This window comes from Epinephelus moara, chromosome 8 (assembly GCF_006386435.1).
Source record: "Epinephelus moara isolate mb chromosome 8, YSFRI_EMoa_1.0, whole genome shotgun sequence".
Classification (NCBI taxonomy): domain Eukaryota; kingdom Metazoa; phylum Chordata; class Actinopteri; order Perciformes; family Serranidae; genus Epinephelus; species Epinephelus moara.
In genome coordinates, this window is record NC_065513.1 from 8,954,491 (window position 1) to 8,971,634 (window position 17,144).

Below are 17,144 nucleotides of genomic sequence, written 5' to 3' on the forward strand. Positions count from 1 at the left end.
CTGTGTTTTTAACTTTTATCTTCTAGGGAGAGAGTTCCTATGAAAACCAGGTTTTCTCCATTAGAGGTGTAAAGGGTTTTCAAGCTATGTCTCTTTGCAGACAACACTTCTGTTAAAACAAGATGCCACTGTGTTCACAGCATGCTTGTCTCACGTTATAGCTCCAATCGAAAATAGACTATGTGAAGTCACACAGCTTGTGTGATTGAGGATGTGTGAACCTTCACTCTGCACTGAGAGAAGGCTGGTGTGACAGGCAGAGGCTGTGAAGATTAGAGGCGCTATCGTCTGCTTCAGTTTAACTTTTGAACTGGAATGTGCTCATGTCATCAAAGAACTCGTCATCACTTTTTGGCACTGAGCAAACCTTTCAAATGAAAGTTGATCATTAACTGTGAGCAGCATGAGGATTTTATACAATGTTGTTATGGATGATGACAGCACACAGTCACTGGCAGACAAACTCACACATTCATGCTGTACTTTTGCATGAACACACATGGGCAAAAGCAGCTATGTGAACAGTCAACTCACTCTCTCTTCCTGCTGTCCAGCAAAATGCCACCTGTGTTTGAGGTCTATTCCTGCAGGTTGTTACTGGAGTAGAAACTGGATGTCTCTGATACTGTTTTGGAGACACTCCGGGATGATGACCCATTTGAGGTGAGGTCCAAGGAGGAGCTATGTGGTCTGGCCCCAACTGTGGCCCCACCAGGTCTTTGACCTGCTACCGCCTTGACCTTGGGCTGCTCTATGTCATCTCCAACCTGAAGAATAGTTGACACGGTGGTCTCCATCCGACTGGCCTTGTAAACGCTTGTCTGGGTTTGAAGGTAGCGAGTGGACTTGAGTTCCAGACCTTCGTAAGAGCCTTGAGGGACGCAGGGGCAGAAGCGGAAGGCTTGTTTAAAGCCAGCACGAAACCTGAGCAAGGAAAACACAGATTAATTTTATTTAGTCTGGTTTGTGTGTACATTTAAAAACAGTGTGAATTTAAGTGGTTGGCTCACCCACCAGGGCTGAAAATGTAACTGCCAATTAAAGAGTTTTATGTATTACAGAAACATATTCTGTCTTACAGGAACATAATTCCACCCACCCACTTTTTCTTCTAAGACCAATGTTGGTGATAGTTTGCTTGCAACATCCTGAATTTGTCATTGTTCAACATCGTTCTTTTTGAAAAATCTGAAGAAAATTTGCGAAAGGAAAAGGCAGAAGACCACTGACTTCTGTTTCAAGGCAGGTATGTATGACTTGTTAGGTAGCCTATTTGGTGTGGAAGGAAGCCAGAAATCTCTGCTCTACCCTGCAACAAGGGGCAGTTACAAGATAATGGATAATGCTAAGTCGGCGAAACAATAGCACACAATTAAACTGACTGAGTGATGTCAGTGACACAATAATTTCTAATTAACCTCCTGGGACCCGAGCTCTTGTTTGGTATGCATTTATAATTTCTCCTAGCTATGGGATTAGTAGGACCTGATAAGTATAAAAAATAGTCACAATTATTAAAGTGTAAAACTGTAAACGCTGCAACCTTTGTTCAGTGTTTTGAGTTAGGGTACCCTGCTCAAGTCTAAAACGGTTCAAAACTGTTCATTTCAGTGCCTTAACACGGCTGTGCAAATAATGCAACGTATCTAAAATCCTCGTATGTGGTTCATTTTGTAACTCCTTATAAATTTTCCTAGCTCTATATACCAAGCTGTGTGTCCTTTTTGTCTGTTGGAATAGTCTGTCACCCCTAACTGGCCCGTCTGAAATGTTGTGATAATACAATAATATAGTCTCAATGTCCTCAAATGAGTACTTCCTGATTAACATAATCTTAGCTTGTTAATATATTTAAATTTGTTGAAATCTATATGCCATATCAAACAACAGATGTTACTGAGCATGGAAAAAAAGCAAGTTTCAACCATGAAATCTGATCAGGTTGTGTACCTTGTCCACTTTTGTGTCCTGATCGAGTTTAGACTGTCTTGGCAGAGATGGCTGCCATCTTGTTTTAACATGGATTAGGGTACAAAAAAGTGTCCATAAACAAAGACAACAGGTCTATGTTAAGCAAATTGAAGGATAAGGTGCAGCAATCCAAAAATGTCATGTCCTCATATGAGGACGCAGGGTTGCAGGAGGTTAAAGTTTGCTAACTTTATCCATCATGATATGGCTCATATGGACAAAAAATCAATGCTAATGTTGCTCAGTGTCTGCCAGATGTGTAAAAAGCAACACGTTCTTACTCCTAACTTGTCAAATACAGCAGTTTGGTCAGTGGCCATTAGCTTTAAACTACGTATGATGCTCGAAGTACCCCTTCAACGTCACTTTTGGATGCTAAGGCAGGTGTGTCCATTACATGTATAGTATCTTTTTTTAAACAAACTTCTGTGTTCATAGGAGGTTTCTTCACCAAAACTACTTTAGGTTTAGGCATCAGGACTATACTTGCTTAGGTTTAGAAAAAAGATCATGGTTTGGGTTAAAATAGTTGTGTTTGTTACGTAACTTAAATAACTTAATGTCTATGTTATGTGACATAGTGACTCATGTGAAGCCTGTCACGGACTCCCCTCCCTCCTGCCCACCCTACGCCATCTTTCTTGATCTTTACACTACACCATTTCCACAGATGGATTTACATTGGAGTTCAGTAAAAGCCCAGTATATCTCTAAAAGACGCTAAAAGGGTGCCCTGTGCATTAGATACAAATGCTGAGGCCACTGACCAAGCTGCTTTATTTGACGTTCTAAAAATCAGAAAGATCTGTAAATAGTTATGAAGGTACGGATATAATATATATTAGTAATATTATTAATAAATAGCATATGTTGGTGCTGTTGTATTTATTTTGATGATCACGCAGTTTACAGAAATCCCAGATAAATAAAATCCTCCCACAGTGATCCTAAATCACTATTTACACATTGAGCAACAATTTTTTTCCACTTCACACTTGCAACAATAGTCATTTGGAAATCTCTCCAATCTGACATGACATTTTACTTTATGCTACAGCTTGATGTAAAACCAGATTAACAGGCATTTGGTAGAAGACTGACTGATCGGTGTACTGTAGCTAACAGAGATGCAATGTAAAAAAAATAAAATTAAAAAAAGCTTAAGAGCAAAGAATGTGTGTAACAGGGGCATTCTTATGTTAATTAACACTAAATATTGCATGTGGCATTTACTGATGACCTTTATTGAAAACCAGCACTTGATGTTTAGTGTGACAAAAACCACAGAGGGGAGAGATGACAGAAATAAGAATTGTGTGGTTGAGATAAAGAACTTACAAGGGGCTGGCAGCAGAATGGAAACACATTGACTTAGTAAACACAAAAACACAAATACATACAAAGTCCACACAGGGAGAGAACTGAAGAAGGGAGGGGTGTGGGAGCAGGAGACATATGAGAAGAGATGGATGGAAACTGAGTGGAAAAGGACATCATCAGTCATGCGTTTGAATTTAAATCGGCTGAGCTGATAGAGACAAAAGCTGGTCGTCACTCTGTACAGAATGATGACTAAACCGCGGCTCACTGTGGTCCATCCAACATATTTTCATTTTTAGGACTTGATTAATTTCAGAGGTGAAAACACCCAAGTGTGAAATCTTATTTCTGTGGCAGCACAAATACAACAGTCAGGTGGCCAAAATGCCAGACAATGGGAGGTGACTAATTAAAGACGACAGGCAGAGTTGACCATCTGTCACTATTTTACAAATCTCTAAATTTGCTGACATTTTCGTTGACAGGCAGAATGCTAATAACACCCCAATTTGACAATAAATTGTTGATGTTCACAGTGGGATTGATTCAGCCAGTTTCAGAGATGGTTTTAAAGTTTGAAGTTATTCTAACTTCAGTTCAAGTGTGGAAGTCATGTAAGTGCACAGAGTTTCTATCCAGAGAGATGACAAAGTGAGCACAAGCAGCTTCTCTACCGCTGTCAACTGCTTGTCACTAAGGCAGAAGCGGAGGATGGCATATATATTATGTGATGTGTGTACCTGAGTGTGTGTGTGTGTGTGTGTGTGTGTGTGTGTGTGTGTGTGTGTGTGTGTGTGTGTGTGTGTGTGTGTGNTGTGTGTGTGGTGTGGGTGTGTGTGTGTGTGTGTGTGTGTGTGTAACTGACTGCGGTCCTGATGGACAATATGATTGCTTCCAAACAAGAAAATATCTATTTTCCCCTCTGAAGAGTTGTCATCTTTTCTTAAAAAAACACGAGAGACATTTCCACTACTTTCGCTTGTCTAAGGACAGAAATTGTATTAAATGTCCACTTTTTATGATCTTTGAAATGTACATGAATATAAAATCACCAATCTTGGGTTTGTAATTAATAAATGATGAGATGATTCAATTCATGAAGTCATGAATAGTGTAACAAAAAACAGCACCAAGGGAGGAAGTGAATTAGTAATAATACTTGTGAAATTATAAGCAAGTACTGCAAGTACTCTAGAATTCAGACAATGGCCAGGTCTTTTCCTTTTTTTGCTGCTCTTTCCTTCATTGTAACACTTCTGTCAATTAAACTATTCACACACTCCCTAAACAAGTTTCACAATGAAAGCCTTTACACAACTCTTCTCAGGTACACCATGCTTTATTCACTGTCTTGCCTTTTTTTGTTGTCTATCACCAGGGTGGTGTCTTAGACATAAGATTTATCCATGTGTATAAAGAGATAGAACATACATGGTGTTTAGCGTTAGCTTCTTTGTATTAGAAATAAGAGATTCAACACTGAAATATTGTGTTTTGAAAAAATGGTTGAAATATTGTGTAGTCATAATTTGTTTTTATGGACCTTTACATTTCTCCTTTATATTTCTATGGTGATCTATAACGGCCAAAATACACCGGGCACGGACACAGCGTGTCACACAGGCAGAGCAGAGCAGGTTTTTTTTTGTTTTGTTTTGTTTTTTTACCTGCTACACTGACTCAGTCTCTGCAGCGAGTGGTTGCTGCAATTTTCACTGCATGTGTATTGATTTTTGCCAAGTGATAATGCAGTTGGTTATGGACAGTTTGGAAGTGAACAGGCTATATTAACTGTTACTAAATTAATTAATTGGATCATTTTAGCATCAGGATGCATCAGTTTGTTTGATTTATTTTAATGTGAAATGTAAAAACACACACTTGCTCTGCTTTTTCACCTTGCCTGTGGTAAAATGAAGTATTCATTTTTAGAATTTACAGATTCTGACAGTTTTTTACTGTTGGAGGGCCGCGGAACGGGGAAAAATAGACCAGCCACGCAAAAAGAGTTGAGCAGTGCAGTGCTTTCTTAGTCAGTGTAACAGCTTCAGTTAATTATAATGGTTACTGTCTGCTCTGGGCATACAGCGGCTGACGTGTCCTGACATGTACATGAGCCCATGTCCCATGTATTTTGGCCATAAGTCACTTGACAGGTCTTTAACTGCTCAAACCTTGCTATGTTTGAATGGCAGTTCCAATTTTTAATAAAAAGTAAGGGCTTTATGGAGTATGCTGGAAACTGTTTTAAGTTTGACTTGCATTGAAGCTCACACACATCTGCACTGAGCTGTGTGTAGTTTATCAAGGTAAGAAAGTGCCAAGTTAAAAGCAAATCAGGATAGGGAGGCATCATACCTTTTGAGCTGTTGCAGCACTTTGCCTGTGTAACATCTCTGCAGGGAAGGTCTAGTTTTATTGACAACAGCTTAAAACTACATTTGAAAACTTTTATGAAAATAATTTGTCGTCATATTTCATGAAACTGTCCCCACATCAACAGTCTGTTTGTGATGATAGTCAGTGAGAAAAATCATGTTCGTCCTCCTCCTCATAGTGCTTCTAATTGCATTGCTAGAATCTGCCATGGCTTAAAGAAAACCAAGGTTACAATAATGTAACCCTAGTTCTATGGGTAATACTCCTCTAATCATGAGCACACATTCACACAGAAAAAAGAAAAAATGTAGTTGGTCAACCTGGATGATCCTACCTGAATGCATGCAGACTCTATGTAGGGAGGTGGATATCCACCATCAGACATCCTACACCCTCTTCAGCGAGTGGCGTAGGAGCTACAGGGCCCCTAGGTAGAGGGCTATGCCTGTGCCAATAGAACTAGGGTTACAATATTGTATCCTTCATTCTATCTAACACAGGCTCTGCCCTCTTTTGGATTATATGGGTACAGTGCGTGAACCCCAATGAATGAATGCCCTGTCGCAACATAACATCGATCCAACTAAACTATTGCCATAGTCCGACTTCTTCTTTATAACTACTAACCCAGACTAGGGATATTGTTGAGCGATGGACATTGATGGCTCTGGATATTGTTTGGCTGCCCTTGCTTACACACCTTTTCAGTGTCATGTGGAGGTTGGGTACAGTGCCTGTGGAGTGGCAGACCGGGGCGGTGGTTCCCATTTTTTTAAAAAGCGGACTGGAGGGTGTGCTTCAATTATTGGGGTATCACACTGCTCAGCCTCCCTGGGAAAGTTTATTCCAGGGTGCTTGAAAGGAGGCTCTGGCTGACTGTTAAACCTCAGATTCATGAGGACCAATGCAGATTCCGTCCTTGCTGTGGAACAGCAGACCAGCTCCTCACCCTTGTAAGGCTGCTAGAGGGGTTATGAGAGTTTTCTAATCTAGTCTACATGTGTTTTGTTGACTTGGAGAAAGCTTACGACCACATCCCCGGGAAGTCCTGTGGAAGGTATTGCAAGAATACAGGGTTCCGGGTCATTGCTGCATACTTGTATAACCAAAGTGAGAGCTATATCTGCATGCTTGGTACAATGTCAAACATGTTTCCAGTGGGTGCTGGCCTCCTCCAGGGTTGTCTCTGGTCACCAATTCTGTTTGTGCTATTTATGGATGGGATCTCAAGGTGCAGCCAGGGGGAGGAGGGGGTCCAGTCTGGGGCCCACAGAATTGCATCCTTGCAGATGATATGGTTCTTTTGGCTTCATCACTTGACCTCAAGCATTCATTGAAGAGGTTTGCAGCCGCGTGTGAAGCAGTCAGGATCAGAGTCACAACCTCCAAGTCTGAGGCCATGGTTTTCTGCTGAAAAATGGTAGATTTGCCCCTCTGAGTTGGCAGAGAGTTGCTGCTGCAAGCGAAGGAGTTCAAGTAATTCAAGGTCTTATTTACAAGTGAGAGTAAGATGAAGCGTGAGATGGATAGGCGATTTGGCGCTGCATTGGCAGTGATGCGGGCACTGCACTCGACAGTCATGGTGAAGCGGGAGAGTTGAGCCAGATGGCAAAGCTTTTGAGTGACTGGTCCATCTACGCCTGAACCTTCACCTATGGTCATGAGCTTTGGGTAGAGACAGAAAGATTGAGATCAGTTGATGTGATGGTGCTCAGCCTTAGATATAGGGTGAGGAACTCAGACATACAGAGGGAGCTCAGAGTAGAGCTGCTGCTCCTTCACATCGAAAGGGGCCAATACAGGTGGTTTGCTCATCTGATCAGGATGCCTCCTGGGCGTCTCCTGTTAGAGGTTTTCTAAAACGTCTAATTGGTAGGAAGACCTGGGGCAGACACAGAACACGCTAGAGGGATTATATTTCTCATCGAGCCTGGGAACGCATTGGGATCCCCCAAGAGGAGATGAAAACGTGGCTGGGTAGAGGGACATCTGAAGTACTTTGCTCAGACTGCTGCCTCCGTGACCCAGCTCGGATAAGTGGAAGAGAATGGATGTATGGATGTTCTGAACACTAAAATATGTTAATGAAAACATTTGTGGTGAGAAATAGGCAATGCAGTAACCTAAACCTGATTCTTGATTCATATTTGATCAGGGCTGCCTAGTTTGACAATTTGACCGCAGTTCATGAGCAGTGATTAAGACTGACAGCTAAGATAGAGACTCCTTGGCTCTGACTGGTTATTGTTTTTTCACCTGTGGTGGATTCTTGCAAATGCCATTAGGCATTTAAGTACTAGGAGGAAGCTGAGGAACATGATTTGTTTTTCACAGATTATCTGTCCCATTAAGTACTGTCAGGATATTGTAACAGTTTCAGCAAAAATGACAAAAAGTTATTTTTTTATAAACGTTACCAACTATAGCTTCAACACCAAAAATGGAAAATGAATGGATTAATGAAAGCAGTATTTGTGTTAAAATAATACAGTTGCCAGTATGGACTGACACTTTTTGTTAAATGTACAAATTAAAATTGCAGCAGATCATAAAACAGAGAGACTTCTCACTAACTTATGATAATACATACTATCCCTGTGTCTAAAATAAGCCAGGTCAAAAAGAGGCCTGGTTGTCTCTGCAGTTGAGGTAAATATTTGATAATTGCAGTAAATAAGTAATACATAAGTGTGTGTATGTAGGTGCTGACTGACCTGTCGTTGAGGCAGCAGTAGATGATTGGGTTGTACATGGTGGAGCTCATAGCCAGCCACATGATGGCCAGGTAAACCTGCTGGATGAATCTTTCTTCAAACATGTCAGGAAAGAACTGGTGCAGCAGGAAGTAGACGTGGTAGGGCAGCCAGCAGATGGCAAACGTACACACAACCACAATCATCATCTTCACCACCTGTTGGGTACAACAGCACCATTTTGTCTTCATAGTGTTCATTTGTACTGAAGTGCTTCCCCCTCCATTATGGCTTTCACCAGTGTCCATGTACTTTTCAGAGCAGATCAGACCAGCTGAAGGCTGGGATGTGACAAATTGGTATTTATATACATATATGTATGTATGTATATATATATATATATGTATATGTGTGTCTATATGACAGGTACAGCAGGTTCTGACAGTTTTGTACTTGTTTTTGTAATCTTTCGATGATGATACATGCTGCACTACATACATTGTCTCCTCTGAGGACTCAACATTCACCTTCCTTTCTTTAACAAGCTTCTCTGTTCGCTAAACAACAAATCTGTCAGTCCAGACAAAGCTAAGCTGCTTTGACCTCTCTGTCTGTCAGAGGAAACCTAATACTCATAGGCATATCATCTGAGCTGTCAATAATAGACAGCGCTCACTGACAATGAACTGAAAATAACATGCATGGACAGATGTAACAGATCTGTGAGGCTGCCTCATTAGACTAGGAGGCAGACTCTTATCCTGCATGCGTTATAATAGATCCCACTGATTTTCTTTGCCAGACATGCCATATGTTGTATTCAAGTGTTAGCATAGGCCAGGCGTCCATACTCATGCAGTGCAAGTGTATGTTGATCCTAACCACAGCCATGTGGTTTTTTTGTGCTATCAATGTGGGCAGTTTAGTTTAACATAAAACACATTTTACAAACTCTTCATGTATGTTTTGTTTATAAAAACCTGGAGGCTTTACTGGTGCTGGAGAGGCAGTCATAGTGGGTGAGAGGTGAACCAGTGTTTGCAGAGCATGTTTGAGACTCCACATCCAGGAGAGTGTAGACACTGGTGGAAAGCCAAGATCACTTGGACATGGGCATAGACCTCACAGACCTCCCAGTCTCCCTCTGGTTCTTTAACATGCTCTGCAGACTTTGGACCTCCTCTCATCTGCTATGACTGACTCTTCAGGCCTGGCCACAGCCCCTAAGCAGCCTCCAGCAACCCCACTGTCCCAGGCTGTGCTCTCCTCCGCCAGACAACCAGAGGGAGAGAAGGAGGTTGGCAGGGTCCTTGCACAGGACCAAGGGTCCTCTATCAGCTTTCCTCCAGTGTTCACATACGGCTGGATGTGGAGCTGTGGACTTAGTCATTTTTTTCTCAGGGTTTACTTCCCCCTGCCCTCTGAACGTTTATTAAATGAAGGTTTCACGCTCTAGACAATCACAACACAATAGGACAGGACTTGTCAAAAAAGGCAGTGGGATCCATAATAATGCATACTGTGGTAACATGATCAAGGGAATTGTGAAACTAATAAGGAAGACTCCAAGAAGGAAGATTCTGAGAATTGTCATGAATGCCCTTTCTCCCATGTACAAGTCTTTGTTATAGTTGTATTGTCAGTGAGAGAGAAAAACTAGCAGCTTTATGAGGCTTTGAGGCATAATGGTGTTTTAACATGCTGATGTTTAGCAGATGTAATGTAATTACTATGTTCAACATCATCAGCATGTTCAACATGATGACATACTGAAGTTTGTTTTTTAACACTAACGATTAATTCAGCTGTGGGTGATGGGAATGTCATTAGTACTGCAGTTATTTGGTCATTACATGAAACTTTTGACCTGATGATGGTGGTAAATGAAAAATTAGAAGATCACCAAAATTAAAATAGAATTCATCCCGAAAGAGACATGAATGTGTGCAGCAAATCTCATGACAATCCATCCAATAGATGTTAAATTTCACTCAAAACCACAAATGTCAACCTCATCACCAAAGTCTTTAGGATATATCCTCTGGGGAACATGAATATCTGTACAAAATTTCATTGCAATCCAATTCATAGTTATTGAATTATTAAAGCATGGAGCAAAAGAGTGGAGCAATTGGCCAACCATGTGATAATGTACGCCATAAAATGAAGGTAAAGATATCAACTGTTGCAGGACACAAGTAAAACATATTGATTAGGGGGATTCAGATACATCTACATCCATTTGATACATGGGTAAACATTTAAATATTTGAGGGTGAGGAGCTTTAAACATCCATGCATTCAACGATCTTAAAGGACTCTTTCTTTCAAAAAGGGTTCTTAATTGAACCCTTAGTTTACAAAAGCCTTGTTTCCACCAATCAGTCTGGTTCAGTTCAGTTCAGTTGACAATGTGACTAAATCAACACACCTTAAATGTCAATATAACTCTTTGTTTTTACTTTGTTTTTACTATTTCCAGGATGACATATGCTTTAGTAATGATTTAATCTTTTAAGCATTTCAACCAGATTATGTGAATTCTGTTTCCTCACTTGGAGAAAAACATGGCAGAGCATAGTTCCAGTGCATTTGGTACAGTAACACTACACCCCTGCTCTTAACTGACTGCACAAACCCACTATTTTAAAAACTATCCCATTAAGAGGGACTCTTGTCAGCCTATTATTTTCTGTTCTTGAAATTTCGTCATGCCAACCCCATTCTGTGGATGATAAACGAGGTGCAGAAGTTCCTCTGTATCACTGGTGAAGAGGACGCACAGCAAGAGCTGGATGGAGCAATGAGTAACAACATCCCTACATTTAAGAGTACTGTCTGGGGTTGAAATGCTAGAACCTCAGCCCTTCAGGAAGAATCCTTTCGGAACCCTTATTTTTAAGGGTGCATGGGTAGCTGTCTAAAATGCAAGTTACCTTGCGTTTGGCAGTCAGCTGCTCCTTGTAGCGGTCAGAAGAGTCTCCAGGGATTTCACTGGCCCAGAGGGTCAGTCCCACCACCAGATAAGCACAGCCCATCACCAGTAGAGGAAGGAAGTAGATCAGGATGGCCACACACACATAGTACCTACAACAAGACATATGTTACTAACAATGGCTTCATTCTTTTCAAGTGTCCCAGTTAGAATTTCAGTGCATTTGCATGCACTTAAAGGCTCTGCATACCCTCACAGCTATTTTCAATTATTGTGGCTGATTAGACCTCTAGTCAGGCGTTTGTTGGGTGAAGCTATGCAGGGAATTATGTGATGACAGGTTACAATCAACTTTCTCGAGTCACCAAGTTACTTAAATGTCATGCAAACTAGAAATCCAATTTGTTTGTGAGCAGCATAAATTCCAAACAGAACTGGACATAAAACAAAAAAGAGCAGGAAAAATGTTGTGGAGCTCAGCAAAATCTGAGAAATACATGCAGACACTCTTCAAGGCAAGAAAACAACCTCTACATACATTTTCCAGGTAAATAAAAAATATATGTATTTTTAATAATGTTCTAAAATATTATTTGAATAGAATATCAAGCAAAACATGTACTTCTAAAACCAAACCTACACCCCCTGCTCCACAACCCTCAAAGCTTAGATTATGACTAGACCTGATCAGCTTTATGAAGAAATGTAATTAAATGTAAAAATATATGCTAAGTTAACCATTAATCGGTTAACCACAGAGAATGTTTATGACCAGTTACACATGTTGGTCTATAGGTTCATTTGCATAAACCTCAAAAACACAACTGTTGGAATTGGCAGGGTTTGTGGACTTGGCATCCATTGGGGGCCTCAAGACTGCTGCTGCTGCTTCTGCTACCAAGACAGAGTGACATGTTGCCACCAGCAGTGCCATGGTGCAACTTCTGGGAGGGGACTAATCAGGGGGAAGAGACAGAGAGTGAGGTGGAATGACAGCCTGCTTGAGGGACATCTCCCCATTCTTTGAAAATAATTTCCTTCCCTGACGCAAAGAACAAGAGAGAAGATTTCTGAGGCTTGCCATCTTAGCAAGGCGCTATCTGGCCATCCCTGGGACATCGGTGCCCTCCGAGCAGGTGTTCTTCGCTGCAGGCCTCACAGCCAACAGGCTGCAGACCAGAATCCCAGCGGAGCATGTGGATGTGTTGATCTTCCTCTACAAAAATCGTTAGTTCTTTTCAAAATGTTGATTTGTTGTTAAGATTAAGTGCAGTTATAGCAGTTAATTGAAAGCTCTTAAAAATCCATCCCTTGTCCACATTAAATTGGATAATTATAAGAAATGGACATTGAGCTTATGTTTCTGTCATTCAGGCCTTTAGGTACTTTAAAGGAGCAATAAGCGAAATTCATCATTTCTAGATTGAAGGAATTAAAAAATTGCTATGTGAAGAACCAGAGGTGTAATTTCATCTGTATAGCATGACCTCACACACCCTCTCTGTGTTGATCTCCAGCCCATTGTTTACAAGCTGGTCCGGCTGCGCGTTCATGTACGTTCATGTGAATCCCCACCTCCCCCCCTCCCTCTCGGAGCCCTTGGCCCTCCCTCCCTATAAAAGGCTACAGCCAGTGAGCAATGGCAGCGCATATTTTCGAAGCGAAATGGCGGAGAGCGGAACGAAACCGGGGCTGACCGGTGTTTCCTCCTCAGGCTCCACTTCACTCAGCTGCCCCACAGATCCGCTGCCTCTCCCACTTTAACCTCAATAACAATCCGGAGCTAGCTGGGAGCGGCTGGTGAGGCGTTAGCCGCAGCATGACCGGAGGGAAGCACAGCCAGTTAGCCTCCGCTAGCTTCCCAACTAGCCCCGGCTCTCTGTTTGGATCCAACCAGAGCACCGAGCCCTGGTTTGTTATTCAGGTTAATGTGGGAAGAAGCAGCAGGTTTATCGGGCAGCTGAGTGAAGCTGGGTGAAGTGGAGGCTGTGGAGGAAACACCGGGATGGGTTAATGTCCCGAGCTTGAGTTATTAGCGGCTTGGTCCCAGCAATGGGTCAGGCGTTATGGTTGTGTTAGGTGAGTAAGTTAGCCCGGCAGCCCAGCTAACATTTGCAATTAGCATTGTAAAATGTAGCCTCGCGGGCAGCCTAGCGGGCTCGTGGGCAGCCTGGCGAGCCAGGCGTGCAGCCCGCAAGGCTACATTTTTGTAATATATTTGCTGAGATGGAGGCGAGGCTCAGTGACTAGAAGAGCTGGTAGAAGTGCTCCATAGCTGTAAGTTACTTCAGTAGCCGGTGGCAGCCGACTCGGCTAGAGACATCGCCGGATCCCGACTAGTGCTAACACCGGGAGCTAATGCTAACGTTCCTCCTCTTCTCCGTGAGTGAGAGCGATGCGGGTAGCGCTGCACTGAAGACGCCTCTAAACGGCATACAGTATAGCAGTGATCTAAAGCAGAAACAGGACAGCACCTCATGTTTCTACCATTACACCAGTCCTTACACACGGTAAAGCACATGACTCTCCTTCTCTCACCAGAGTCCTCCACTCTGTCAGATCGGCATATAGGAAAAGAGCAGAAATAGAAATTAAAAATCAAATCAAATCAAAATTTATCAAAATTTCATAGTCCAGTCCTGTTGTGGCTAATGTGAGCACTGAACCAGCTTTTTTAACCAGCTTGTCCAAACCCTTGGTGTTTTTGTCTTTCAAGCTGCTTCCCCAAAACACTGCAGCGTAGAGAAGTGCACTGGCCACCACTGTGTGATAGAACGTCAACATCTCCACACACACGTCAAAGGACCTCAGTGTCCGCAGGAAGAACAGGCGGCTCTGCCCCTTCCTGTAGAGGACGTCAGTGTTGGGAGACCAGTCCAGTTTGTCATTCAAGATTTAGCCAGGTTTAAGTGTATCAAAGGACATTACAGTTCCTGATATCCTGTTGGTAACTGATGCAGCACGGAGGTCGTCCAGTTTATTTTCCATCACCTGTACAACTGCGAGCAGGATGCTAGTTCAGCTGACGTCCATTCTTCTCTATCTCTTCCTTGATGTTTACTGATGTTTACATTTGAAAACCTCAACCTGTCTAGCTAGCAGAAGCGGCAGGAGTGTGCAGACTGGTGAGTTGATTTCCTTATCCTGATGAATGACTCTCAGCCATGTGCCACCATTGTTCAAAGCGAACCACAAAAAGCACCCCCAAGACTTGCGAAATAGACATAAGAGCATAAAAGAGCATACATTTGGCAGAAATCTAGCAGATCTGGCAGAGAGGCGACTGGAAACATATATGCCTGTGTCATATAACCATTAGACATTATAGTGAATACCAAATAGAAGTCCTTAGTGTCCCACATGCAGTTTAATGTTTATTTTAAGGGCATTTCAGTGGCAGTGGATATTTCAGCAGGCCTTTGAATCTTTTTTTCTCCCTGACAACTCCCCCTATCTCCGAAGCACTGATGCAGCAAGCAGTAAAATAAAAAGTTACTCATTCGAGTCAAGAGCTAAATCAATCATCATTAGTTTGTTTGCCAGAGGACTAAGATATTGCTTGGTTTTGTAACACAATTTAAGATGTGAGGGGCATCGGTTAGACCTCTGCTTCAATACCTGTCCAATGAATTTAAACCCTTAATGAGATAATTAAATATGACAGTTAAAGTATTTAACTCATGATTTGGTAATCTATCACAGACACGCTGTTTAATCGTGTTAATTCCCTGTTAAGTGTTTGCACAGGTTAATAGGGAGTGTTGTGGTCTGTTCATGTATGAATGTGTGCGTGTGTGTGTGTGTGCATTAATGTCCATTAAAATGTGGAAAATCGTATTATATCACCCTGAGCTGTGTAGAGCGAGTGTATATATCGTGTTTAGCTGTGTTTAGAGGGAAGACCCCCTGACTCCAGCACCCACAGAGGGACAATCTGTCTTCCCCTCTGTAAATGCTGCAGATGAGACTCACAGGCCATTTTCTTGGCAATTAACTACAATTATGTTAATCCCACCAAATACCCAGGAGCACAGGAGCTTTCATCAGAGTGCATCGGGACTGCGGAGCTGCCTGATCCACACAGGTGTTTGCAATTACTCTGCTTGATTAGACCTGTGTTCAGTTTGAGGTTGGGCTGAGCTATGCAGGGGATGACAGTATGCATATACATTATGTTGAAATAAAAATGATAAAGGTGTAAGTTGTCTAAAGGCTTAAGGCGCCTTTAGACTTGCAAATGACCACACGCTGAGACACAGATACACTGCATAGAAGATGTGTTCACCAGCCAAGAGAGAACATTGCATAGACAACTAAGATCAGAGCCTTGAGAGCTCCGTGAGGTGGAGTCTTTAGCCTGAAGGGAACTCATATGCAGTGAAGACTTTAAGATTTACAGAGACACTAGTCTGCCTTACAGACTAAACTGAGGACGACACCTTTAAAATTAATCCTTCGCTGCAGTGAAAGCTAAAGCTATAATAAGGGACGGAGGTCTGATATGCCTAGTGTGTTTACTTTAATGTTGCATTACTATCTGTGGTTTGGTTTATGCTGGTTACAGAGGTTACAGTAAACATGGTATGACAAAATAAAACAATGGATCTGATTTTTAGAAAAAAATGTAACAATAAATATGCTGGGTGGCACGATGGTACAGTGGTTAGCGCTGTTGCCTCACAGCAAGAGGGATACACCTTGACCTCCTCCCCCTCTCTCTGTCTCTCTCTAAACACACACACACACAAACACACACACACACACACACACACACACACACACACACACACACACACACACTACTTTGAGAGTGCCATGGTGCTTGTCTCTGTTCTCAGTTATGACAGTTATTGCTACTGTATTGCATAGAGTTTGGTTTGCAGGTCAGGTGGTTGATTGTCACACATTTTAAGCATCCAATGAATCTTTTTGTGTGGTTTTATATCCACTCCTGATGCTACTAAATATGGCGCTAGTCTGGTGCTCCACCCTCACAGGATTTTCTTTTGGACATACTCAGTTTAATTCTCTCAACATTTTCTTCTTCATTTTCTGTGTGTGCACACGGCCTTGCATTCTCACGCCCTAATTAGCATCAATTGACATATGCCTTCAACTACGGCAATGGCATTCATCATTATAAGAACACTGGTGCAATCAATTCTGTGGTTTAAGAACACGACATGAATCTGACACAGACTTTTCTAAGAACCAATTTAAGGAAAACTTAGGAAGATATTGATGAATGAGGCCCAGTGTTCTTTACAATGACTTTACAATGTATTCTATATAAACAGGTTCCGTGTGACCACATCATCCTCCACATGGGTATCAAAACAAAACATCACAATATAATACAATAGTCTCAGTTAGACACCCAGTGTTGCTGCCAAGGAGATCACTTAAAAGTAGCGGATGTATAAAACTAGGTTGTTGGCTACCAGAGCATGTGAGCGGAGCGGAGCGGGTGAAAATTTCCGCTCCTTGCTCGCAGACCTGTCACTTTGCGCCGCTTGTCCGCTCCGCTTGGTTCTGCACATTCTTCGCTCCGCTCTGCTCCATCACAAACTTTATCCCGCTCCACTCGCTCACCACTCTGCTCAAAAAAACTGCGTTGTACTACCCTAACCTGTAATATTCTATTCACAAATAAAACGGGGTCTGCCCATTTTTCCAACAGCCCATTGGTCCGACATCCCATTGTTCCGACCATATTAAACCCATTGTTCCGAAGTCCCGTTGTTCCGAAATCATCATGATGCCCTGTGGTTAAGGTCTGGTTAGGTTTAGGCACAAAAACCACTTGGTTAGGGTCAGGAAAAGATCATGGTGTGGGTTAAAATGAA

The 17,144-nt window shown here is 42.1% G+C and overlaps 1 protein-coding gene across 1 annotated transcript in view; it reads right to left on the minus strand.

The window, feature by feature from the left end:
- Positions 1-345: 345 nt before the first annotated feature.
- Positions 346-17,144, minus strand: part of tacr1a (tachykinin receptor 1a) — a 71,020-nt gene continuing 54,221 nt past the window's right edge. Inside the window, exons 3-5 of the mRNA XM_050051225.1 lie at positions 11,300-11,450; positions 8,385-8,581; positions 346-924 (exon numbers count right to left, since the gene is read on the minus strand). Of these exons, the coding sequence (XP_049907182.1) occupies positions 579-924; positions 8,385-8,581; positions 11,300-11,450 (694 nt within the window). The 3' untranslated portion in view covers positions 346-578. The remainder of the gene's footprint in view (positions 925-8,384; positions 8,582-11,299; positions 11,451-17,144) is intronic.